Source organism: Triticum urartu, chromosome 5A (genome assembly GCF_056163025.1).
Source record: "Triticum urartu cultivar PI428250 chromosome 5A, HENAU_Tu73, whole genome shotgun sequence".
NCBI classification, from domain to species: domain Eukaryota; kingdom Viridiplantae; phylum Streptophyta; class Magnoliopsida; order Poales; family Poaceae; genus Triticum; species Triticum urartu.
Window position 1 is genome coordinate 549,153,177 of NC_141877.1, and position 27,237 is coordinate 549,180,413.

The 27,237-nt window shown below is 39.9% G+C and overlaps 1 protein-coding gene, 1 long non-coding RNA gene and 1 other non-coding gene across 3 annotated transcripts; 2 read left to right on the forward strand and 1 right to left on the reverse strand.

Moving 5' to 3' along the window:
- The first annotated feature begins 2,112 nt into the window (after positions 1-2,112).
- Positions 2,113-12,386, forward strand: LOC125510458 (putative UDP-3-O-acylglucosamine N-acyltransferase 2, mitochondrial). The gene is made up of 9 exons (XM_087521670.1): positions 2,113-2,338; positions 2,441-2,517; positions 2,899-2,948; positions 3,290-3,354; positions 3,598-3,649; positions 3,725-3,795; positions 3,900-3,966; positions 12,144-12,215; positions 12,312-12,386. Exons 1-9 carry the CDS (start codon positions 2,163-2,165, stop codon positions 12,384-12,386), a joined length of 705 nt encoding a protein of 234 aa, XP_087377796.1. The 5' UTR covers positions 2,113-2,162.
- A 7,706-nt stretch (positions 12,387-20,092) lies between these two features.
- Positions 20,093-22,223, reverse strand: LOC147972756 (uncharacterized). The gene is made up of 3 exons (XR_015602668.1): positions 21,216-22,223; positions 20,581-21,107; positions 20,093-20,326 (listed from the first exon to the last, which is right to left on the reverse strand). It is a non-coding gene; the product is annotated as an uncharacterized LOC147972756 (long non-coding RNA).
- Positions 22,224-24,230: 2,007 nt separating this feature from the next.
- TRNAT-AGU (transfer RNA threonine (anticodon AGU)) lies at positions 24,231-24,304 on the forward strand. Its single transcript has one exon. It is a non-coding gene; the product is annotated as a tRNA-Thr (tRNA).
- Positions 24,305-27,237: the final 2,933 nt, after the last annotated feature.

Below are 27,237 nucleotides of genomic sequence, written 5' to 3' on the forward strand. Positions count from 1 at the left end.
CCAACATGAGCAAATTCATAGGAGTTCTAGATCCATGGATACCATCAAGAAAAAATGCTCAGTTTTAATTCAGACACAAGACTAGGTGAAAACATGCATATGTCATATCAGCAACATTGATATGGCATCTTTGCAAGCTTGGGTCAGTGACTTGTCTTGTGTTTCATGGCATGACAATAATTTTAACAATAAATAGACATGAAATTGACCCAAACTCATGTACAAAGTTAGGCCATATGATGCATGGATTAATTCACACATAAATGACAAAATGCCAACTTTGTATAGAATTTGCAGTACTGAAATATTTCAGTGTGTACCGGTGTGTACTGAAACTGCAGTAGTGAAATAATTCAGTGTGCATCGATGTGTACTGAAATTGTAGTAACGAAATATTTCAGTGCCTACCGGTGTGTACCGAAATATTTCAGTGTCTACCACTACAACATTACAAATTTTGCCTAGGGCAGTACCGAAATATTTCAATGCCTACCGGTGTGTACCGAAAAATTTCAGTGTCCACCACTACAACATTACAAATTTTTCCTAGGGCAGTTCCGAAATATTTCAGTGCCTACCGGTGTGTACCGAAATATTTCAGTGTCTACCACTACAACATTACTAATTTTTCCTAGGGTTCATATGATGCCTAGGGTTCACATACATCATAATCCATCCTCCAAATCCATGTACTCAAATGTTCATGCAATTCATTGAGATTAAAATGCCATCTAGCATTCCCTCTCTGAACTATTATGATCAGTATCACCACGATGTAAGCACGAGCAGTAGAAAGATGAGGAGTGGGGAAGCTTACTCTAAACATAGCTACCACCGCCATTCAGACGAGGAGAGCGGCGAGGGAAGCGTGGAGAACGGCGGGGAAGCGAGGTCGCGACCATTGTCCTCCTCATCTTGCGCTTCGAAGTCTCCGGTGACTCGGTTGGAGGCTGCACAATCTGCGACGGCACCTCGTGCACGGTGGGTTCCTGATCCAGTGGATGCTCTACCCTAGATCTGAACGCCCACCACCTCCGCCTGGTCCACTCGCTGGACGAATTGGCCTGCTCCATCGCCCAGAGGAGGATCTCGATTTTCTGAATCGGTTGCGCGGGCTGGGGGAAAAGCTTTGCCCTCTCCTTCTTCGTCAAATTCTTGAGAGTGGCCATTGCCGTCCAGCTCATCTGCCTTGTGTTGTCAAACCAAGAACGGATCTCCCTCAACCTGGCCAACTTGACCTGGTCGCCGCCGGCGATCTCCACGAAGTCGGTGTTCTCGTCGCCGGCGATCTGCTCGATCTGCTGCTCCATCAAGGTTCTTGCATGGATGGAAGAGGGGGCTGGATGTGGAAGATGAGAAGAGCAAAGTTGCGGCCGCAAGAATGAGGAGAAGGCTAGGAGATGGTCGCGGTTGTAATGGTGATGGAAGAGGGGAAGGACCACGACGGCGGCTTTGCGTTGGACGAGAGGGGCGGCTGTTTTGCATTGGACGAGAGGGGCGGCAGTTTTGCATTGGACGAGAGGGCCCCACCTTGTCATATATTTCCTGGGACTAAAATGCCCCTAGACTAATTGTACTTTCGAGTACTTTCATCTACGTACTTTCGAGTACTACGTATGTATGCGCCGTTAGATCAAGACAAACGAACGGCTCCAAAAAATGCCAACTACTGTAAAACTTGTACTATACTGAAGTTCCTAAAGGGCTTAAAATTCTGAAATCGTGCAAAATTATAAAAGTCACTCTATGACTCAAGTAAGAAAATTATACAGTACGACTAACCACACCAGTCCCTTTTTCAGTGGATTATACGAATAATGATGATTTTTTATGTTTACTCATAAAGAAATCCTGAACTTTGTTTTCTTACATCACCTCGGTGTATATCGATGACCTCATCAGCAATATCTTTACAAGACCTACATACACAAAATCATCTTAAGATGAATAAAAATTGGGTTCAACCAAATTTTACATAAGTTTACAAATTGAGCATTCTCTGAAGAATGCATATACGCATCAGTCTAGATATATCCAAAACATATAGGAGAAATGTTTCTGCCATACTGTACTTGTGAGATGTGTAGTCTGTACGACCCTGTTGGCTTCCTGAATGGCTTGAACCAGATGCTGGGACAGCGACCTCTGCGGCGGCGGAGTTCATGCCTTGGCGTAATGGTGGCGGCGTTCTGCACCGAGCAGCGTCCGTTGACCCCACCGCAGTGGTGGAGGCCGGCGCCGTCATGCACTATGGTGCTGTGATTGGCAAGGAGGTGGTCATCGGATCTGGGACCATGGTCGGGCCTTCGGTATCCGTGGGGCAGTCCACCAGGATCGGGTATGGCGTTTTGCTGGTGTCATCTCAATGTTGAGACAGAGCAATCTCTGTTTGGTTGCAGTGATCATTTGTTGCAGATGAGTTATGTGTTGATATGTGCAGGTATAATGTTGTGTTGAGCAACTGCTCGGTGGGCGAGTTCTATACGATCCACAATGGCGCCTGCAGCGGTCAAGACGGTGAGCACTTTCTCACCTAGTGTTGCAAATATGTCAATTGGCAGACCTGGTATGTTCTATGCTCTACCACACTACAAAGAACATGTCATGTTACTTATTTCAGATACGTTGCACATGTTTACTAGGAACACTAAATTGCAGCTTCTCGGCTGATCAAAACAGTTCAGTTCTCTTAGTCATTTTAGCTGGTGACTTGCATCTCAAGTTTTTTGGTACTAAAGCCTATTTGGTTTGTTTATTGTCAATTTTTTAATTTTCTTTGTTTTACTGTTATAGTAGCTGAATAGTAAATATTTGGTTTATAAATTACTATCAAACAATAGGGCTTGATTTCTGATGCTATGTAGATGTAGGTGTCCATTGCTGATGTATCCCTTGCAGATTTTGGTTTCTTTGTGGACAAGGATGGACAGGTCAAGAAGAAACCACAAGTTAGTCCTCATCACTATCACTCGGTGGAAATTAAATACATGGGTGAACTGTTGGTGAAGATTACAAATAACTACTAAGTATTAAGGTTGAAGTGTTTTGTCACAATTATTGGGTTGAGTGGTGAAGAAGTTCTTGGTTAATATATGTTAAAACAAATGTGCAATGCTAGTAACAGAGAACAGAGGAAACCCAGAGGTAATGTTTTTACAACGTGACATGGAAGAAATAATGTCTTTCAGTAAGAAGTGCCTACTGACTGAGTGACTCTGTATATCGTAATTTGATAATTTTTATGCATATAAAAAATTAGGCCTCATAGAAAAAGCTTTGTATTCTTCAGGAGCTTTATGCAAGAATTGGAGACAATGTGGAAATAGGCGCAAATACATGCATTGACAGAGGTAGGTAACTTGTCACCTTTCTATCCTTTCTAAATTTATGTATTTTGATAATGTTCGATAGTTCAAAGCTCATAGAGTCGGCGTGCTAATGTCCAGGGAATGCTTAGCTTGGCTAAGGCCTCTATTGGCTAGTCCATGATTGATCTCAATATACCTGACGAACTATGTACCCTTTCCATGCCACCATTATACATTTGACTGCAACTGATTCTTGCTGACAACTTCTAACTATATTTGTTAACTGCAGTTGGAGAGACACAATGATTGGAGATGACACGAAGATTGATAATCTAGTTCAGGTATTCTCTCCCCTGTTTTAGTTATCAGATTCAGGCTCTTCTCTCCTTTTTTGTGAATTGGCATCCCTCTTGCAGATAGGTCACAATGTGGTGATAGGAAAGTGCTACTTGATTTGTGGACAAGTAGGGATCGCAGGTTCTGCAACGTACATATACCTTCATCTCATGGATGAAGTGTTCATTCCTCTTAGGTGTGTTATATAATTTGTCATGTGTGCCTTTTGAAATTTGTCCTATTATGTACACACAGGTTGAGTGACTACACAGTATTAGGTGGTAGGGTGGCCATCCGGGATCATGTCTCCATTGCTTCAAAGGTGTTGTTTTCTCAGCTCCGTCCTTTTGACCTTGCTTTATTTTTATTCCACAATATTTGTAATTTCCATGCAATTCTTTGTTGTCATGTGCTAAAAACTAGCTGCATTCACTAGTAGAAAAAGGGTCAAATGTGAAGCACATTAGTGCCGGTTTGAATTTGAGCCGGCACTAATGTGACCATTAGTGCCGGTTCCAATAGCTAGGCGGGCGGGCATCATTAGTACCGGTTCATGGGCAACCTTTAGTACCGGTTCATGCCACGAACCGGTACTAATGAGGCCAGTGCGGCTGTGGTCAGGCTGGGGCCCCCACGAAGACCTTTAGTACCGGTTCATGGCATGAACCGATACTAGAGTTTTTTAGTAAGCCGATTTTTAGTCCCACCTCGCCAAGAGAGAGGCAGTATGAGCGGTTTATAAGCCGTGAGTGCAGAGACAATGACGAAGAGGCGCAATGCTCACCTGCACGTTGATTAACTTCAAGCCTTTCGGAATAGCATAGATTGCACTGAGCTATGTGCAGTGCAGTCTACACTATTCCGAAAGGCTTGAAGCAAATTAACCAGCATTGCACCTCTTTTTTATTTTTAATAACTTATTTGAACTCGGGACTTCTTCTATTCCGTATGCAGCATTCAAAGCGACGTCATCAATTTTCAACATGTTCTGACATCATTTGTTGTTTTCAGTCATTTACCTAATTGTTTAGAGAGCTAAATGACCGTGAAATTGAAAATCACTACAAAATGAACTCTGAAAATGTTGAAACTTGCCATGGTATCATCATTCACCCGCATAGCATGTGCGAAAGAGTAGAGAGGGTCACGGCAAAAACTGGACGCACTTCGTGTACAAACTGGACAATCTCTTTCGGAGTATCAGGGTTTCAGACGAGAACTCATCTGTTACACGGGCACTTCAATGTTTTTTAAACTTATTTGAAGTCTGGACTTCTTTTGTGTTCAGTATGCAGCATTCAAAGCGACGTCATCACTTTCCAACATGTTCTGACATCATTTGTTGTTTTTCAGTCATTTACCTAATTGTTTAGAGAGCTAAATGACCGTGAATTGAAAATCACTATAAAATGAACTCTGAAAATGTTGAAACTTGGCATGGTATCATCATTTCACCCGCATAGCATGTGCGAAAGAGTAGAGAGGGTCACGGCAAAAACTGGACGCACTTCGTGTACAAACTGGACAATCTCTTTCGGAGTATCAGGGTTTCGAACGAGAACTCATCTGTTACACGGGCACTTCAATGTTTTTTAAACTTATTTGAACTCCGGACTTCTTTTGTGTTCAGTATGCAACATTCCAAGCGACGTCATCAATTTCCAACATGTCCTGACATCATTTGTTGTTTTTCAGTCATTTACCTAATTGTTTAGAGAGCTAAATGACCGTGAAATTGAAAATCACTACAAAATGAATTCTGAAAATGTTGAAACTTGCAATGGTATTATCATTTCACTCGCATAGAATGTGCGAAAGAGTAGAGAGGGTCACGGCAAAAACTGGACGCACTTCGTGTACAAACTGGACAAACTCTTTCAGAGTATCAGGGTTTCGGACGAGAACTCATCTGTTACACGGGCACTTCAATGTTTTTTAAACTTATTTGAACTCCGGACTTCTTTTGTGTTCAGTATGCAGCATTCAAAGCGACGTCATCAATTTCCAACATGTTCTGACATCATTTGTTGTTTTTCAGTCATTTACCTAATTGTTTATAGAGCTAAATGACCGTGAAATTGAAAATCACTACAAAATGAACTCTGAAAATGTTGAAACCTGGAATGGTATCATCATTTCACCCGGATAGCATGTGCGAAAGAGTAGAGAGGGTCACGACAAAAACTGGACGCACTTCGTGTACAAACTGGACAATCTCTTTCGGAGTATATTGGTTTCGGACGAGAACTCATTTGCTACACGGGCACTTCACTGTTTTTTAAACTTATTTGAACTCCGGACATCTTTTGTGTTCAGTATGCAACATTCAAAGCGACATCATCAATTTCCAACATGTTCTGACATTATTTGTTGTTTTTCAGTCATTTACCTAATTGTTTAGAGAGCTAAATGACCGTGAAATTGAAAATCACTACAAAATGAACTCTGAAAATGTTGAAACTTGCCATGGTATCATAATTTCACCCGCATAGCATGTGCGAAAGAGTAGAGAGGGTCACGGCAAAAACTGGACGCACTTCGTGTACAAACTGGACAATCTCTTTTGGAGTATCAGGGTTTCAGACGAGAACTCATCTGTTATACGGGCACTTCAATGTTTTTTAAACTTATTTGAACTCTGGACTTTTTTTGTGTTCAGTATGCAGCATTCAAAGCGACGTCATCAGTTTCCAACATGTTCTGACATCATTTGCTGTTTTTCAGTCATTTACCTAATTGTTTAGAGAGCTAAATGACCGTGAAATTGAAAATCACTACAAAATAAATTCTAAAAATGTTGAAACTTGGCATGGTATCATCATTTCACCTGCATAGCATGTGCGGAAGAGTACAGAGGGTCACGGCAAAAACTGGACGCACTTCGTGTACAAACTGGACAACCTCTTTCGGAATATCAGGATTTCGGACGAGAACTCATCTGTTACATGGGCACTTCAATGTTTTTTAAACTTATTTGAACTCCGGACTTCTTTTGTGTTCAGTATGCAGCATTCAAAGCGACGCCATCAATTTCCAACATGTTCTAACATCATTTGTTGTTTTTCAGTCATTTACCTAATTGTTTAGAGAGCTAAATGACCGTGAAATTGAAAATCACTACAAAATAAATTCTAAAAATGTTGAAACTTGGCATGGTATCATCATTTCACCCGCATAGCATGTGCGAAAGAGTAGAGAGGGTCACGACAAAAACTGGACGCACTTCGTGTACAAACTGGACAAACTCTTTCGGAGTATCAGGGTTTCGGACGAGAACTCATCTGTTACACGGGCACTTCAATGTTTTTTAAACTTATTTGAACTCCGTACTTTTTTTGTGTTCAGTATGCAGCATTCAAAGAGACATCATCAATTTCCAACATGTTCTGACATCATTTCTTGTTTTTCAGTCATTTACCTAATTGTTTAGAGAGCTAAATGACCGTGAAATTGAAAATCACTACAAAATGAATTCTGAAAATGTTGAAACTTGGCATTGTATTATCATTTCACCCGCATAGCATGTGCGAACGAGTAGAGAGGGTCACGATAAAAACTGGATGCACTTCGTGTACAAACTGGACAATCTCTTTCGGAGTATCAGTGTTTCGGACGAGAACTCATCTGTTACACGGGCACTTCAATGTTTTTTAAACTTATTTGAACTCCGGACTTCTTTTGTGTTCAGTATGCAGCATTCAAAGCGACGTCATCAATTTCCAACATGTTCTGACATCATTTGTTGTTTTTCAGTCATTTACCTAATTGTTTATAGAGCTAAATGACCGTAAAATTGAAAATCACTACAAAATGAACTCTGAAAATGTTGAAACCTGGAATGGTATCATCATTTCACCCGGATAGCATGTGCGAAAGAGTAGAGAGGGTCACGACAAAAACTGGACGCACTTCGTGTACAAACTGGACAATCTCTTTCGGAGTATCAGGGTTTCGGACGAGAACTCATCTGTTACACGGGCACTTCAATGTTTTTTAAACTTATTTGAACTCCGGACATCTTTTGTGTTCAGTATGCAACAATCAAAGCGACATCATCAATTTCCAACATGTTCTGACATTATTTGTTGTTTTTCAGTCATTTACCTAATTGTTTAGAGAGCTAAATGACCGTGAAATTGAAAATCACTACAAAATGAACTCTGAAAATGTTGAAACTTGGCATGGTATCATCATTTCACCCGCATAGCATGTGCGAAAGAGTAGAGAGGGTCACGGCAAAAACTGGACGCACTTCGTGTACAAACTGGACAATCTCTTTTGGAGTATCAGGGTTTCGGACGAGAACTCATCTGTTACACGGACACTTCAATGTTTTTTAACTTATTTGAACTCCGGACTTCTTTTGTGTTCAGTATGCAGCATTCAAAGCGACATCATCAATTTCCAACATGTTCTGATATGATTTGTTGGTTTTCAGTCATTTACCGTGAAATTGAAAATCACTACAAAATGAATTTTGAAAATGTTGAAACTTGCAATCGTATTATCATTTCACTCGCATAGCATGTGCGAAAGAGTAGAGAGGGTTACAAAAAAAATTACTCAGAAATAAATAGAAGAAAATAAATAAAGCACAAAAGAAAAAAAACTATATAAAAATTACTCAAAAATAAATAGAAGAAAATAAATAATGCAGAAAAGAAAAAACTATATAAAAAATTACACAAAAATAAATAGAAGAAAATAAATAATGCAGAAAAGAAAAAACTATATAAAAAATTTGTTGGGGCGCTGCCCAGTGGGCCTGCCAAACCTAGGGTGTGCAAATGCAGGCCCAGAAAGGCCATCAGACTCACAGGGCAGCGCGCCCTAGTTAGGCCGAGAAGCCTGCTATATAGAGAAGTTCGAAGGAGCAGCCGCGGCTGGCTTTATAAAACAGTGCGGCTGCCCTTCGCTCGGCGAGGTGGGACTAAACATTGTGCACCGCCGGTGGCAGCGCACAACCATTAGTACCGGTTGGTGGCTCCAACCGGTACTAATGATTGTGCCTTTAGTACCGGTTTGTGGCACGAACCAGTACTAAAGGGGCCGTTTCCCGCCCCTTGGCCTGGCGAAAATTGGCCTTTAGTACCGGTTGATGACTCCAACCGGTACTAAAGACCCCTCCTATATATATGGCACTTACAAGAAATTCAGTTTCATCGATCACCACTTTTTCTCGATCCAACTTCTTCGCCGCGCCCGTCGCCCATCGCGCGCCGCCCTCGCCGCCCCCGCCGCCCATCGTCGCCGTCACCGCCGTCGCCCCCGCTACCCGTCGTCGCCGTCACCGCCGTCGCCCCCGCCGCCCGTCGCCGCCGCCTCGCCCGCCGCCCGTCACCATCGCATCGCCCGTACGCCGTCGCCCCCCGCTCGTACACACACACACACACAGACACACACACACACATACACACACACATACACACACAGACACACACACACATTGTTTTTACTTATTTTCTATTTTCTGTTGTTTAGATTAATGTTAGATAAATTACGTAGATAATAATGTTAGAATGTTCATGTTAGATGAATTATATGGAAATGATGTTAAATATTAATGTCAATTTTAGATGAATTAGCTAGATATTAATCAGGTATATATATGAGAGTTGAACTAGTTGAATTAATATAACTAGTTTATTTTTAGTATGAAAATTAATAGAACAAGTTTATTTTTAGTAAGAAAATTTAGGTATATGAGATTTGATGATCTAATCAAAATATTACTATATAGAACTACGTACTTTATTTTAGTAAGAAATTAATAGAACTGGTTTATTTTTAGTAAATGCTTAGTTGAATTAATAGAACTAATTTATTTAGTTAAATTAATAGAACTAGTAAGTGTTTAATGTTTCACCTATATATGAACATATGTTAGATATTAATGTCAAATGTTAGATGAATTAGATATAAATTATATGTTAGATATATATTTAATTTAGTTATATGAGATTTCATTATCTAATTAACATTTTATTATATAGAACTAGCTACCTTATTTTTAGTAAGAAAATTAATAGAACTAGTTTAGTTGAATTAGTTGAACTAGTTAGTTGAATTAGTTCAATTAATTAGGTATATTTTTCGTAAGTGCTTAGTTGAATTAGGTCAATTAATTAGTTAAACTAGTTGAATTAATAGAATTAGTTGAATTAATAGAACTAATAAGTGTTTAATGTTTCACCTATGAACATAGGAATGTCGTCTGACGACGAACACAATTTCATTATGTGTGAATACTGCGAAGACCAGCGCAACCTGTGCGGCAGAAATTTTCTAGTTGATGATAGATGCTTCAGCATCAAGCTGGATGAGAACTTCGAAGTGGATACAGTAAGTCACAACGACAAGTCTTTTTTCGTAATTAAGCATGACTTATGCTTCATTTGCTTCAACTTTTAATTTTAATTTTTCACTATTCTACTAGCGTATCCCCTGCAATGCAAGAATTTTTGTCTTGGATAAGATAGGTTTCAGTCCTAACGAAACTATGGAGGTAAAAAGAGTTTACTTGAAGACCGAGCATGGTTATACCTTCAACGTCAAATTATACAATGCAGACACATACACCTATTTTGAATGTAAAACTTGGCAAGCACTATGCAAGGCTTATGCATTTGAGCTTGATATGGTTATCACCTTTGATATTCGTCCGGAAGATGATATTGAAGGTAATAGAGACATCTGAGTCGATGTGCAGTCGCCTCCAGTTCTACCATTATGTGAGTTTCTCAACCATATTTATGTCTTCGATATGAGATTATTTGAACCAGTTGAATAATTAATAGATCTCAATTTATATTGACAGCTTACTTCCAATCAAGCAAACATGTCCGACGCTTGGTAGACAGGACCGTCCACTGTCCCGGGGCTGAACTAAACTGCGAGGAGACAAGTCATTATGTTTCATGGCTTGAGGATCTTGATGCTGTCAAGACAAATTTCTTTCCTGCACTTAGAAATGTTAGTACTCAAAATATGCGACCAATAGTGTTCGTACTGAACTACGGTCACATATATTTAGGAAAGATGGTAAGATTTCTACTATTTCTCCTCAGTGCATCTTTTGCATACATTATTTTTTAAGCTAAACTTCATTGCTAAGTATGTTACTATACGATGTTCTTCAACAGGGACTCCCGATGAATGTTGTGCCTGATTGGATCGAGACTAAAGGTACCATGAATATTGTTAGCTTACGGCCAAGATATCCTACAATGCACTTTAGTGCATTCAGGATTTCTAATAGCGAGGAATGCTTAATAGTAAAAGACTGGAGCAAAATTGTGAACAATCACAGAGAAGTACTAGGGCGCAGCAATCAGAAGCGCAACCCACGATTAGGAGACAGGTTCATCTGCATGCTCCAATATGATGAATCAGCAAAGCTATACATGTTCTATACTATTTTACCTAAGAGAGAGAGAGCAGCAGGAGTGATTAATTAGCTAGTTCATGCTCTTAGTACTTGTCCTCTCATGTCCGTGTTCTTCGTCCTGAACTTAATCTCAAAGAGTGATTTGCTTTTGCGGTGTTATGAACGCTTATAATATCATTACCATGTTGAACTTGATGATATCTTTGCTATGAAAACTGTTGTTGGTGATAATATATATGATGCAAGAGTTTTTATATTAATATGATGATGATGAGTTATTATATCATTTATATAAGAAACTACATATTAGTTTCAACTGGATGGATTCTAGCTAAGTGATTAAGTATATGCCATATTCATATTACCTCGATCACTTAATTAGGTGATCAAGTATATATAATATGGATATGACATATACTTGATGACTTATCTAGGATCCACGCATCCAGTCAAACTAATCTGCGGTACATTCATCAAATGATTTAACAACTCATTATAATGTAAAACAATCACTAAATTAAATTGAAAACACAAAATTAAAGTAAAAATAAAAAATAAAACCAAAACACACCCAAACATTTAGTACCGGTTGGTGTTACCAACCGGTACTAATGTCCTACGCGCCCACGGAGCCGGCTCGTGCCACGTGGTTGCCCTTTAGCACCGGTTCTTGCTGAACCGGTACTAAAGGGGGGGAGGGCTTTAGTGCCCACAATTTAGTGCTGGTTACCGAACCGGCACTAAAGGGCCTTACGAACCGGTGCTATTGCCCGGTTCTGCACTAGTGATTGCTCATCGTGCTCTAGTGCCTGATAGCACTTCACAAGTAATTCAGGTTGCAGGGAGAACGTGTCTTACTTCTCACCTTGTTAAGCAACTGACTGTGATACAACAAATCCATTTACGACTTCATCTTCATATCCAGTGGTGACAACAAAGAAACAAATGCTCAAGCAAAACATGCATTTCATTCCTGTTGGTATCCATGGCAAGCATCCAGATAGCACTGGTCTAAACATTTGACCAAGATCTAGTTGATAACATCATATTTTGATTGCCCACAATTTTTTTCCACCGCCCTCGTAAATTTGTTTTCCTCGGTCCAATTACAGGTTAGACTTGCTGCAAATAGTTTGGTGACAAAGGACATTCAGGAGCCCAGTGACTATGGCGGATTTCCAGCTGTAAGCATTTCAGTATAGCAATGTCCACATTTCCAGCTTGTGTTCCTCATTTTTACCATTTGCTTACTAAGTACTCGATATTCATATTGAATTTAGGTCCCAATAAATGAATGGCGTCGACAAACTGTGAACTTGCGCTTGTTTTCGAAGAAACACCATGATAGAAGATAGTATCTCTGCAATCCCAGTGACATCAAATGTGTTGAACTTGATTCTCTTGAAGTGAAGTCGCAATATCTCACTACACAACTAGCATTGAAATTGGTATCCGAAAAAATCTTCACCATGGAAGTTGGATTCTTTATTGTTTAAACTTGTATACTTACTACTATTAAAGAGTGCCATAGTGCTGCACGACATGCATTGCTGCCAAGAGGATTAAAGGATGGTTTGTGAAATTGTGAGGCTATCGTCATGTACACACATATTTTTAGCTATCGTTTGAGTCGATTATACTACACCATGTAGCTAATTATTTAGTGTGGAGAAGTTTATCAGTTACACAAGATTAAGTTTTAGTGTAAAAAGTGTTTGAACCAATACAAAAAATCTCAATCCAAGAAACAAAAGTCTATGTAAGAAACAATTTTGGAATACATTCCTTCAGCAAGACATAAATCGAGACACACAGTGCAGTTCTGATACAAACTAAATTTGTTCTTGCAGGACAATCTCAATATTGTACTCAGGATGACATTCCTTCTGCAAGACCAGCTTGTAGATCTTCACACTGTCGTAGCTTGTCCACCTTTGAGTTCCCCAGATGAATGGCTGGAAATTCTCATCAAGTTTCCAAGTTGAACTCAAGTTACTTTGTTTTGACTTGAACTCACGTTCCCAATGCATCACATTTCTACAAAATCAATGCCACTCAGGCACTCAATATCCTCCCGTACATGAAGCTAACTAAAACCAAGCTTCCGCATCCAACCAGCCATAAGAGTGGTATGAGAGATGAAATTTTTTTCTTACTGTTTTCAGCATTCTACTATGGAGGCTATGCGATTTTGTGAAGCTGCAGCGATGAAACTTAAATATATAGTGCAACAACCTTGCTAAAGTACTTAGGGCATGTCTGGTTGGCATCCACTGTTTGCCACACTTATCTGCCATGAGTGTGGCAAGTGTTTGGTTGTAGCCACAGTTGTGGCTTGCCACATTGGGCTATTTGGATTGTGACTATCTTTTCCATATATTTTCACATTATTTTTGCCACATTTGTCACACTTGCCTTATTTGAGTTGCTCAAATTGTTAGCCACACTTTGGCTTGCCTAAGGAAATCTTGCCACACTTTTTGTGTCTATGACATGTGGGGTTTACTACCTATAAAAAAATTCTAACCTTAGGTGTGGCTAGGACCAAACACACACCTAGCTTGGTCAAATTTGCCTAAGATGAGGTGTGGCAAAGTGTGGCAAGAATTTTTTATGAGAAGTGAACCCCACATGTCATAGACACAAAGAGTGTGGCAAGATTCCCTTAGGCAAGCCAAAGTGTGGCTAACAATTTGAGCAAAGGGGCTGTTTGGTTTCTAGTCATACCTTGCCACACTTTGCCACACCTAACCTAAGGCAAGTTTGACCAAATTAGGTAGGTGTTTGGTTCTAGCCACACTTAAGGCAATAATTTTTTTATGAGCAGTGAACCCCACATGTCATAGGCACAAAAAGTGTGGCAAGATTCGATTAGGCAAGCCAAAGTGTGGCTAGCAATTTGAGCAACTCAAGTAAGGCAAGTGTGACAAAAATCATGTGGCAACATATGGCAAAGATAGTCACAATCCAAACAGCCCCTCAAGTTAGGCAAATGTGGCAAGTATGGCAAAAATAATGTGACAATATATGGCAAACATTGTCGCAATCCAAACAGAGCTAGCTAACTTTTGTCACAAGTGTGTAGGGCAACTAAGGCCATGTTTGGGACTGCCCCGCTCCCTAAAATTTAGCTCCGCTCTAGAAAATGCAAGTCAAACGGTGTAGCTCCATGATATGCCGCTCTGCAAAAAAGAGAGTAGAATCTAGGGTACAACTCAGTGTTTTTGTGAAGCTCTTGAGGGGGTGCTCTAAAAACTCTAGAAGCTAAAGTTGGGAGAAAATTACGCACCATTGCCACCAGTAAGTGGATACCTATTTGTTTATCCTTACGTCATCCAATCAAATAGGTCATTTTCACCAAAATTTTAATTCTTGAAGTTGGAGCTAGCTGGAAGCCAAACATGATAAAGTGCTCTTTGGTGGAGCTGCAACTCCTATATGAAAATGCTCCAAAGTGGATTTGGTGGTGTGATGTTAATTTTGGTGGAGCAGAGCAGTCCCAAACATGCCGTAAACATACCCTTATCATGTGGCTATGATAAATGATGACAAGTAATGAGAATGTCGTCATTTAGCCTTTAAGTTGGAAAAAATGAGTATTTTTCATAATCTCTACTACTATTAAACAAGCAAACATATTTTTCTCTAAACGCATTTAAAAACACGTACACGAAACAACCAAGACAAAATACCACCTCACGATTCGATCCACCTAATTAGATCTAACCGTTAATAGCCCTTATCTGTATATGTTTAGCAATTTAGAGAAGCGGACGAAACTCTGCCATCTATCCATCGAGAGGATGAAACGTTCCGCTGCGAGCAAAAATTTAACTGATTCGTGTGATTAAAGGCCTGCATGCAGCGGCATGGCCCACGTTCAGCATTATGGCGTTCGCATGCATTCGTTCGGCCTGCCGAGGCGCATCTTCAGGAGAGGGGGGAGAATGAGAGGCCTGGCGGCGGCACAGGGCGTGCTCGCCGGCGAGCGTGCTCCCGCATCTGCCTGGCGCACGGGGTTGGATCGGGCGCTAGGGTTGCCCTGCCACCGCCCACAACAGTCAGGGGTTGACGGGGAGAAGCAGTCGGGCGGCGACGGAGGCGGCGGTGGCTCGTTTACATCTATGCGACGATGACGGCTCGGCAGCGGCGAGTGGCCGATTCATCTCCTCGCTAGCCCCTCGACCTTCAAAGGTTAAAGATCTGGCACCCTCTTCCCCCGGACGCCCAGAACGAGCGGCGGATCCAAAAAACCAGTTCGTCAAGATACGCGCATACACAAGAAGTAGACATGCAGACAGCTGGATGGATTTTTCTTACAGGAGCACACACACATATGGAAAAGGCAAGCCGCCGGTGAAGACAGCTTCAGCCTCACCACCAAGGATGGAATCACGGAAAGGTCACCTTCATCCGAACCAACCGCGAGGACCATGCTAAGGTACATACATACATATACCAAGATCGATATTGACCGATGCTTGTGGTTGCAATTTCATGTCCGTCACTGATGTATTGGTGCTCATGGTGAGATATGGGATAATAAGTGGAAACTTTTCACCGCTCAGTTCTTACCGAATGAATCTTTGTAAGTAATCTTTTTTCCCTACCCCCTCTTATATTTACAGGAAATTCAAGTGTGGTACACATATGAGTATGCTTTGCTTCCCTCTGTTGTACACATGTGGTTATTTGTTATCTCTGATTAAGAGAATCAAGGGCCGCTACATTCTTGAATATTGAGACTGTGTTAGTTGGTTTAGGTTAAACTTGATAAATGCTATTTACTTTTTTTTCATCTGACAATTCAGTTGTACTATTGATTTTGACAGTTTTCAGGAATTTTAAGCCGTCTTTGGATTTTAGCTTCCTCAATCATTCTGAATTATTTAATGTTAGTATGAGGTACAAGTGTTCCCAAGATTAAACTTGAGAAATGTGTAGTTGACCACTTGGGTATGTTTGATTTCTTTAATAGATGCAGCAACAACCACCATTGTCCATGATCTATACTAAAGATAGATTATTAACAGTGCAACATCTCTGTTGGTTCAATCAAATAGTTCAGCCTGGTCGGTTCTTACTAATATTTAAGCCACCTTCAATTTTTAGCCTGCTCGGTCATTTTGGAGTAGTTTCAGTTTTGGGTGCATGTCTTTAATAGAACAACAAACTTATTTTAGGTGCTAAAATAAACACTAAACGCCAATTCCTGATGGCGACTATTTTTAGAAAGACCATCCGGCTGGAGGAGATCCTTACTATCGATGTCAAGCCGGGGTGGAAGAAGGGCACGATGATCACCTTCCTAGATGGAAGGATCTGGTTTTTCGGTGCAGTTCTGTGTTTTAAAAAGTTATTGCGATGTAATTTTTTTTATTAACACTACAGTCCATGAAGTTATATTTACGGATATTTCATTTTTCGCATAAGATGAAGCACCATTTTATTTTTAAATATTTTCTGAAGTAAAATTTGTGAATAAACGGAATGATGTTTCAGAGGATTTGAATGGTTGTGACTTGTGGGGTCGCCTGGAAAGGCGACTGCGGCAGGGAGCAGCGGCACATCGGCGGACAACAACACATGTGTAGCGTGCAGCGGCAGCGGCTGCACGACCACGACGGAAGAGCAATAACGCGAATGAGGTGCAGGTGGGGGTAAGAGTAAGTATCACTTGTCATGTTTAACTCATGGCAACAAAGAGTAAGGATCACTTCACACTCACTACAGGAAGAATACTGCTGTGACGATTATATACATATATGTTCCACTTGGTCGCTCAGTTAGTATTAATTTCCTATCTATTCCTTTTTCTTGCAGACACGTTTTGAAACTAGACTTTGATGGGAAGTTCATCCGTATATGGGAATTATACCTTTGTATGCCTCTGGTTTCACATAATGAGCAGTTAGAAATTACCATGTATGGACGCATGTATGTGTGCTCTTTGTGTAGGTTTACCTACATTATTCCTAGACAAATGGAAGTCATATACTCCCTCTGTCCTTCAAAAAACATCTTGCTGGAATTTGTTTGATGGTTTCCAATGCAGACTAAAATTTGAGTTGATGTTGCCTTTTGCAATTATGTTAATGTCAGCCATAAGATTGAGAGAGATCAGCAGACATTAGATCTTTGAGTAAAAAGTAGTAACTTAGAACCTTTGGTGAACTGTAGAAAGTGAGCTTTCGTTGTTTGAGATTGTAAATAACATGGGATGGAGACTTGACCGCCACATAATTATTTTACACTGACCTATTGAACCATGAAACAACATTGCTGAACTTCAACATTTCGGTAAAACATCACATGGAAAGTCGGCTACAACCAACCAGATTGTTAAATCCTCATGTGTTTTATACTGAACTCAAGAAGTGTGAATAAGCAAGAAAGCTTCTGAAGAGATCAGTGTATCATCGCAACTGCTACTACAATTGGCTCCTTTCCAAGCACTGGTAAGATCTTTCAACAGATCTTAGCGACATCTCTCTCTTCTTAAATTTGCCAGGATTTTATATAGTTGCTTTTCTTCTAATAAGGTGCATCCTGCTTGCTGTTGAATTGTGCAGAAAGGCTACATTGTATTAATTTCTTTTTCGCATAGTTGATACAATTCATCACATTTTGTATCAACTGATAATTTTGAATCTTTGCGTCTTTCATCAGATCATGCTTTGAATTTGCACATGAATAACTAAAAGCGCCATGACATTACGCATTTCCTTCATTTTAGCCATTAAACCTACTTATGTATCCGGTGTTAATTTATCATTTCTTGTATATTCATCTTAGTTAGGAAGGGTGGCTTTGGTCATCCTAAATTTTGTGTGGATTCTTTTTTCAGTCCTGGCTAGCTTTGCGAAACAATAATTATTATAATCCTTGATCTGCACATGCCCAATTTCCTTATACCGTATAGTGTCCCATTCTAGAATAGTAGCCTTTCTGCTCTGCTAAGATGTTGAAGCACGGCGACATTTTTAACTCATGTTTAATATTGACAGAACTAAGCATTAGGTAGAGAAAGGGTTGCTTGCATGTCATTCATGTCATAGAGAAAATGTTAAATTCCCTCTCTCCAATTCCTTACCATGAACCTAACGCTTTATTGATCTGTTTTTAGCTTCTAGATGTTCTGAAACTATATACACAATAGATACTGTTTGTCTGAACTGTAGTTCCACTCCATGAAAAGCTGAGATAAACTGAGAATGGGGTAAAAAAAATCCGACTCTTCCTGCTCGCAGGCGGTGCCCGCTATGGCATGGGTGGCTTTACCGCAGCCGCCGAGCCTTCAAATTCTGAAGATAACAAGCAGCTCGAATCCAAGAAGAAAACTAATTTAGTTCAGCCAACACCTATTTTTTGTGCATCTTTGTTCCAACTTTGCATTGACGCCATGTCCACTTGGACAATGTTCATATGTTACTTTGATTTTCGCCCAAGAAAATAAACATTCTGAAATCTTTGTAGGAATAGACTAAATAGGCTACGCCCTTACATTCTTTGTGGAGAAGTTGTTCAGCCAGTCTATTGCCATTGATTTGTGTCATCCTAAAGTTTGAATTCAAAATTTTATACCTGCAAAATTTGATATGGTTTGATTGAGACGTGCGACGTGCGTTGCACGTACACACTTACTAGTAAGATAAATTCCACAACAATCTTTTCTTGTATGACTGCTTTTTTTTGCAGAGTGATGAACAAAGTTTAATGAAAAATAAGTATATTACCATATATATACTCCTCCAATGACTAGAAATGAAAGATTATTAACATAACATATAAAACTTTAAGTTGAAAGAATGGTTTTTGAAATTGGCATTCATATTACACCATAAAGTCGGTAAAAGTAATTAATGTGCATTTAAAAGAGCCCACAAAAAGCATGTGAAAAGGGTTGACTCCGGTCTACAATAGGTTGGTTGGTGGCCCAACTAAAATTTTGGAAAGCAATTATCTTTGTAAGTTGTCCTCAAAAAAAGAAAATTTGGCTTTGTAAGTTCAGAAAAAAAATCAAGTTATTTGAATACTTAAAACATTCTGCACTCAATCAAATATTTTTGCGGGCGCACTCTTGTGCGAGTCAAATGTTATTTGCCGTGTTGGAAGATTGAATAGATTCTGTCAGAAACTCACACATATCTTATTGAAAGCTCTTGTTTCAAGTTTTCGTCATAAGATGGAGAGCTCACCGGTCACAGGTGCAGTACTTTGCCAAACTACCAAAATGCCATCAGCGCTGTTGGGCTAGCTAAGCTACCAAGTGGCACCCGAGACGAGTTCTTGCCGGTATCTATGCTGAGCAGTTGACCACAATTTAGCTACTAATCATTTGCTAAATTGCGAGTTGTTCCAGGTAGTGATGCATGTAATGCTTGTGTCTATCATAAAGCAATGCAAACATTACGACTCCCAATGTAAACAAATATAAGACGTTTTAGGTCACTAAGTATTTGTTACAGAGGGAGTAGTAAGCAAACGATCCTGCGAGCCAAATTTCACAACATAGATAGAGAGCTCGAGTTGGCATAAGGACATGTCCATTAGACAAACCGCGGTTTCAAGGTCTTGCCAATAATTTCTCATACAAGAATAAGAAAAGCACACGAGTTCTCAATCTGTCCAAAATTTTACCAAGCAATATATGCAGTGTATATATCAGTGTAGAGACCATCAGTTTCACAACAACAAAAAATCAGTGGAGAGGATTAGCCAACATCCACTCACAATCCTTATTTTCTGCTCTTCATCCATCTATTTTCGCACAAATAGATTTAGCTTTGATTCGGTTACTCATGCTGGTGTAATCACTTGCTAATTTCTTTTCTTTGGGGGCGAAATTCTGTAAGCACTAATCTATTGTTATATCCCATCACATTCCTATAGGAAAATAAACATATTAGTTGCGTGTTACAACATAATTAAGTTTGGCACTGTAATGAACAGGCAGAGTGGAAAACAAATAAACAATGACAGTAAAGGGAATAATTTGTGCAACCAAGAACTCTGATGTACTGGAATACAGTAACATTTGGCGAAATCGCCTTTCTTTAGAAAACTAAGATAGGTGCTCACCTCGGACGCCTGTGTGGAATTCGTATTTCCTGTCCCTGACACTGCACCTCGCAGATCCTCTTTGGGTTCTTGGAAGATGTCTAGTTGTGCTTCTGAAGCAACATCCAATCTCACTGCATCAACCATGTTAGCCCTCACTTCACTGATAATCCCACCTTGTTGTTCAGGGTCTATATCCATGATTGACACTGCCCCCTCTTGTTCAATCACAACCCTGTCATTAAAAATAGCGTCTTACTCGCATGTTTTCGCATCGTAGGTAATGATAAGTAATGCTATAAATGTGACATGCACGGTCGAACAGATATAAAGTTTGGAGCGTGCCGAACAAACTCTATATATGTACATTCAAGCAAAGGCATACACATATGTTAATTTTCAGAAAAGTAAAGCATGATAGCAATACTCCAAATCTAAGGTAGACAATAAGATTGAAGAAGATGAAGAGAATGGCAGGTGAATTGTCACCTTACTGATCCCATCAGATTGACATGCGAACTTTGCTATAACCTAAGTCAATGATCCTCACAATCCTGGAGAATATGAAGCGGCCACTTAAAAGAGAAAGGAGAAGCAAACGGTAACTACAAGAGCAACAACGATGGCATGAACTTTGGTGCTAAGTTACCTAAAATTAGCGGAGCTGAACACATGAAGAGTGCCATCTTTTAAGCCTATAATTAGATATGGATGATCAGGAAGAAGACATAGAACTGAAAGAACTGGAGCCATGAAAGCTCTTATTGTATAGACACACACCCTATTCTCCAGGTCCCATATCTGAATTGACAGAATCAAGCAGCAATATTATGCATATCAGATATATAGAACAGAATACATCTTTTAGAATGCAAGTATCATACCCTGGAGGTCAAGTCATCTGAGCCAGAAATCAGATACTGTTGATCACCATGTGCGAAGAAATCAAGGCAGTTCACTTGAGCCAAATGCCCAAACAGAGTGTAGCTAGATTTCGGGGAGTCAAGGTTCCAAACCTGGACAAAAAGCGTGCATAATATCAAGTTTGCAATCAAGGTATAATATTAGAACTAGTGTTTCATTGCGTATTAAGTTTTGGTTAGTGCAAAGGAAAAGGAACATACCTTTACTGTCTGATCTGCGAACGCGCTAGCAAAACAATTGGCATCCTTTGGGTTGAAGGTGATCTGACGGACAGTTCGAGAGTGTTTGTCGTCGAAAGTTCGTGTGCACTCCCAGCCATTTTCCCCGTTCCAAAGCCTAATCGGGCTTTCATAAGCTAAGGAAAGCACATATGGCTGGGTTGGATGGATGGTCATTGCTGTGACATTGGAAGAACCAGCTCTGAAACTAACGATCTGTTGTACTATCTCTTCTTCCGTAGGTGCACACATGGATGAAGCCATCGTCTGCACCAACGATAAGAAAAGAAAGGAAAATGTGTGTAGGATCCAAGGCTGAAGCCGACTGCATTACAGTCGCACGGTTTAGTGCTGCAATTTCAGTCTATTTTCAAAAAAAAAAATGCTGCAATTTCAGTGTGGATGAACTACAGAAGGCCAGGAGGGCGAAATGGTGTGTGTTTGTAGGTTTGGGGAGGAAGACTTGGTGGCTACTACGGCATAAAAGGAAGGACGACACCGTACAAGGAAGGAACTGTCAGGACCTAGCTATGATTTAAGGTGTAGGAGAAGAAATCAGAGAGAATTCGCAAGGGAAGATACCCCGATCTAGGTGTTGTATTGATCTATAGGCGTTGCCGTGTATGTTTAAGTTTCTGCCATCAGGCGAATTGGGGAAAAATCATATCCGCTAAGCCACAACCTGGCTGCTTTATAGGTGAACAAGTTACTTCTCTTGACGGTAACTTGTTGGAACGGTAACAATATCTCTACAGTAGATTGTATCTAACGGCTAGCGATGAAAGTAACTTGAAGAGCTACCAGAACCGTCCGATAACTGAACCGGTATTTGCTAGATGAGCTACAGTTAACTTAAGATGTATCTTCAGTATACAGCAGGCCTGACATTGCCTCCTCCTGAAGAAGCGACGTGACCTCACGGCGTTATGCTGCTGGTCCTCCACTCTTCAGTAGTTGTGCGGAAGAACTATGGAAATGCATGCTTGATGAAGTCCGCATCTTCCCATGTTGCGTCCTTAGGAGCTAAATTTTCCCACTGAATTAAGCTCTTTACGACAGGCAGGCCTGATAGGAACGGGCTCCATTACCCCAGAGATTCGGTCGTTGATAATTAATCGAGCTAGAGGCGAGCAAATCTATCTAGCTCAGCTAATCGTCGCAGTGAGCCCTAATGGGTCCCTCCCGGTCAAGTGGGGCGTCTAGTTGAAAAGAGACAGCCGGATTGTCTCGGGTACCACGTTTCTGGCCAGCCTCCCATGGACCCTTGTGGTGCATCACCTCTGCAATCATGGGGTACAGGTTAACGTGTTTAGTGTAGACGTGAACACAATCAGACACAAAATTCAATACCCAAGTCGAGGTGAAGTACTCCTCTTTCCTGCTACTTAATTACCTTACTCAGAAAACTAATATTTGAAAATAAAAGGATTCCTTGAGAATAATTTAAAATCACCGGGTGGATAGAATGTGTTCAGAAATAAATAAAAACATAAAGTGTGTCATAAGTTTGGTTAAATGGAGTAAAGTGGATGAAACTTTCTTAAATGTGGTAATCTCCATAAAAATGACAAAAAGAAGGTGTAAAAAAAATGGAATTCACTGTAAATTTTATGAACGCTGCTACTAAAAAAGAGCAATTCATGCAATGAAAATGAGAGTGCAATTCATTTTTACTAGAAGCCATGGTTTTTTTTTCTAACTTAAAAGATCGAAAGAAATAATTGTGCATCCATTGCGTATATGTGCATCTGTTACGTATCTGTGCATTCATTACATACCATCTTGCTATAATATATGTCATATTAACACTATAAATAAGGTGGTTGATGCTACAATGCTGAACTGTGGCTATTTGCAACTACACTCCAACCTATACAACCACATAGGGCCTTCATAGACGATCAACATCAAAAGTTGTAGTTTGAGTTAAATTATAGCTTGTCTATCTCTCGTGTGGGTGCAACGTTTTGGGAAAAATGCAAAGACGATGTTAACTTGGTTGGGTTGAGAGTAGGATGCATTAGGAATGGGAGTTTGGCTTGATCAGCAGTTCGAGCTGCAATCGAGATGAAACATGGATGGTTCACTTATTGCATTGTTGGATCAAGGTGAGGCAACTTAGCTTGCAACTATCTCCCGATAACAGCTTCGTCGAGGTTGTTGTGTCTATCAAGACTCCCTTGCATTTATAATACTGGATGACCTGTTATGGCAATTGGCGCAGAGGCAACCACCAACCCAGAAGCTAAGCGAAGCATTTGAATATGTGAACTGTTTCGAGGATGTTTCCTAAAAATGGTCTGCAAGGGATTATGTTCGTAATGGATTTGTATATGCCATCTATATTTACCAACGCCAGATAACAGTGATCGTTTTTCATGTCCTTTTTTGGCCGGCTAGGAGAACCAAACAGTCATTTCGCCCGGCTGTCTACCAAATACCCAGCCTTTCTGTTCAGACTAAGACCTAAACATCCTTTCTACCCAGCCACGTCTTGCTCGACCGTCCCGTTTTAGCACTATGTATTGTTGTTTATTCGGCAAACAAAGCATGGCAATGTTCCTGGATGGAAACAAAGAACCACCCGCATGGCCGGCTCGCACGCGTGCGGGGCCTAGGAGGGCCAAGCGCGCGCATGCCGGACTCTTGCCATCTCGGTCTCTGGCCGGATGCAACACCCACATATGTAATTGCCTCATATATTTACCAATGACAGACAAAGACAACAAGTGTTACAGTAATTCTTAGCGAGCATGCGAGAGTAGGACTCAGGCCCGTCTGTCAGTGTCCTATATATGTTTTTATTCGTGCTAATGCCCTTTGGAGATTATCTATGAAAAATATTTTTTAGATGTGTTGTCCATATATAGCATTGTGTCACTTTGTGGTTGTTCGATCCGTCGGGCACCACCTGGTGCCTGTTATTATCCTGCAACAGTCAAATGAAATCAGAAGACATCGACAAATAATATCCCTTCTGCATACAAGGCAACCGAAGCTTTCATAGCTCAGTTGGTTAGAGCACCCGTTTAGTAAGCGGGAGGTCTTGAGTTCAACTCTCAATGAAAGCATCCCTTTTTATTATTTATCCTTGGCAAAAATAAATGAAAGAACCGTTTTTCGTTTGATTACCTAAATTATGTGTTTGCAATCTCTCCAAAAATGTACTACAGTGTATAATTTTTTCATCGCAATTGTATGTATCTGTTAATATTGGTATTGAAGACCGGCAAATGCTGAGTGGCCGCGTCAACATTCAAGAATATACAACAATGAAAAATAAAAGACTACTTGCGTAACATAGTTTTTCAATAAATAATAGACCCACCATTCCTTGGTTAGGTTAACATCTTGGCAGTCTAGAGATGTGAATGGGCTCTTCTTGAATAAGATTTGATTGAGCAAGTCTGTGATTAATATTCAGGAACAATCTCAAAGTTGTGTTCATGAGAAATGTGCAAAACAGAGGCATATCTTCGTTTTATTTGGGATGAGCTGCAAAATGATGGCTATTGGAATGGACGATCACCATCATGACCATATCGGTCATGCAAGTGAATAGAAAAGACAAAGATGACTAAACTTAGTAAAAATGTTACGGATAATACAGGACAATATTTCCCCCAACAAAAGATAAAAGGATATGTTTAATGAATGCTGGTAAACTAAGGCATAGGCCATTGTACTGATTTATCAGGGTGTGTAAACTGGCCAATGTACGTACCCAGACGTTTCTGTTGAAGTCGAACTCGCCTCAGACGTTATCTCTCGCTGTGCAGTAGTAGCAACAGCTTTCACTATCACTTGCCGCACCATATTACCTTTCTCTTTGATTTCTTCTAAAAAGTTGTCCCCTCTAAATTCGCTACAGTACATTGGCATATGTGCATCCTTAAATGTACTGCTCTCTAAGACCAAATGAGTTCAACTCTCAATGAAAGCATCCCTTTTTATTATTTATCCTTGGCAAAAATAAATGAAAGAACCGTTTTTCGTTTGATTACCTAAATTATGTGTTTGCAATCTCTCCAAAAATGTACTACAGTGTATAATTTTTTCATCGCAATTGTATGTATCTGTTAATATTGGTATTGAAGACCGGCAAATGCTGAGTGGCCGCGTCAACATTCAAGAATATACAACAATGAAAAATAAAAGACTACTTGCGTAACATAGTTTTTCAATAAATAATAGACCCACCATTCCTTGGTTAGGTTAACATCTTGGCAGTCTAGAGATGTGAATGGGCTCTTCTTGAATAAGATTTGATTGAGCAAGTCTGTGATTAATATTCAGGAACAATCTCAAAGTTGTGTTCATGAGAAATGTGCAAAACAGAGGCATATCTTCGTTTTATTTGGGATGAGCTGCAAAATGATGGCTATTGGAATGGACGATCACCATCATGACCATATCGGTCATGCAAGTGAATAGAAAAGACAAAGATGACTAAACTTAGTAAAAATGTTACGGATAATACAGGACAATATTTCCCCCAACAAAAGATAAAAGGATATGTTTAATGAATGCTGGTAAACTAAGGCATAGGCCATTGTACTGATTTATCAGGGTGTGTAAACTGGCCAATGTACGTACCCAGACGTTTCTGTTGAAGTCGAACTCGCCTCAGACGTTATCTCTCGCTGTGCAGTAGTAGCAACAGCTTTCACTATCACTTGCCGCACCATATTACCTTTCTCTTTGATTTCTTCTAAAAAGTTGTCCCCTCTAAATTCGCTACAGTACATTGGCATATGTGCATCCTTAAATGTACTGCTCTCTAAGACCAAATGAATGGATTTTTCATCCCGTTCAAGGAGTGTCAAACTAAGAGTGTGAGTTGACCTCGGCGACACGACCCCGTACAGTGGCAATTTGGCAAAGCGTCGCTCAGTTTCTTCTGCATATGATTCCACAAGCTTAAATGCAAAATGTTCATCTGTGAAGTTTCTAAGGTTCAGTGAACTAGGGGTCAGCTTCTTCGGTACACAGGGAAAGCAGAGGAGATGCGGATGGACAAACAGCTTGGTGGGTACAACGCTGGATAAGACACTGGATACCTGCAAGGGAAGAGCTTGTGATGTTAATGTCATGGTGAATTTCCAACTAAAGTCATTTTTGATTGAATTAATTGCAAGCTATCTTTTTTTTTGCGAGTAAATTGCAAGCTATCTAACATACGTGATTAATTAGTTTTAAATATAAATACAGTTCAATGAGTTTCCTAGAACAATGATACTGCACTTGACATAATATATATTATTTTCAATATGGTCGTTCAGAACAACGTAGGTGATATTTAATTTGATCTAGAGCCCTAAGCTATTCTTACCCTAGCTATTGTGCTAAGGCGCATCATATTAGCATATTTACAAGAATATAATTGCTGAACTAGCCCATCAAGGAAATCAATAATTTAATATACCATCACTAAAAAAAATTCCACTACACATTTGTGTTAGATGTTGAAACATGCAACAAGATTAGCAAAGAATTTAACTGAAAATTTATATCATGAGAATTGTTGCTGAATTTCAAAGGCAATTCTTTTTGGCTCAAAATAGAACAAAAGGGGAACTGAAACTACGATGAAACAAAAAGTCAGTAATGTTTTATTGTACTCGATGTGAACAATATCTACACTGACAAACTATATTATAATTAGTAACTCCATAAACTAATCAAAATACATTTCCACCTTTCCCTTTAGTCTTAAGAATTTAATTTCAGATTTTGTGGTAAGATGCATGGATGCATCTCTTGTCAATGTTATGAATAGATCCTAAACTGTCATTGTGTTTAAATGTTGCATTGTATCATAGCTCCACCAAGATTTGGACGCATAATAACATGTACCAACAACCATGTCCAGTTCACCTCACACACCATATTCGGGCAGCCGATTCTATTTTAAAATACCTCACCTCATCTGTAGTTTCTATTTCCTTGAGCCTTCCGATTATATTACGTGTTCTAACATGCCTCTTCGATGGATTGAAGTCGC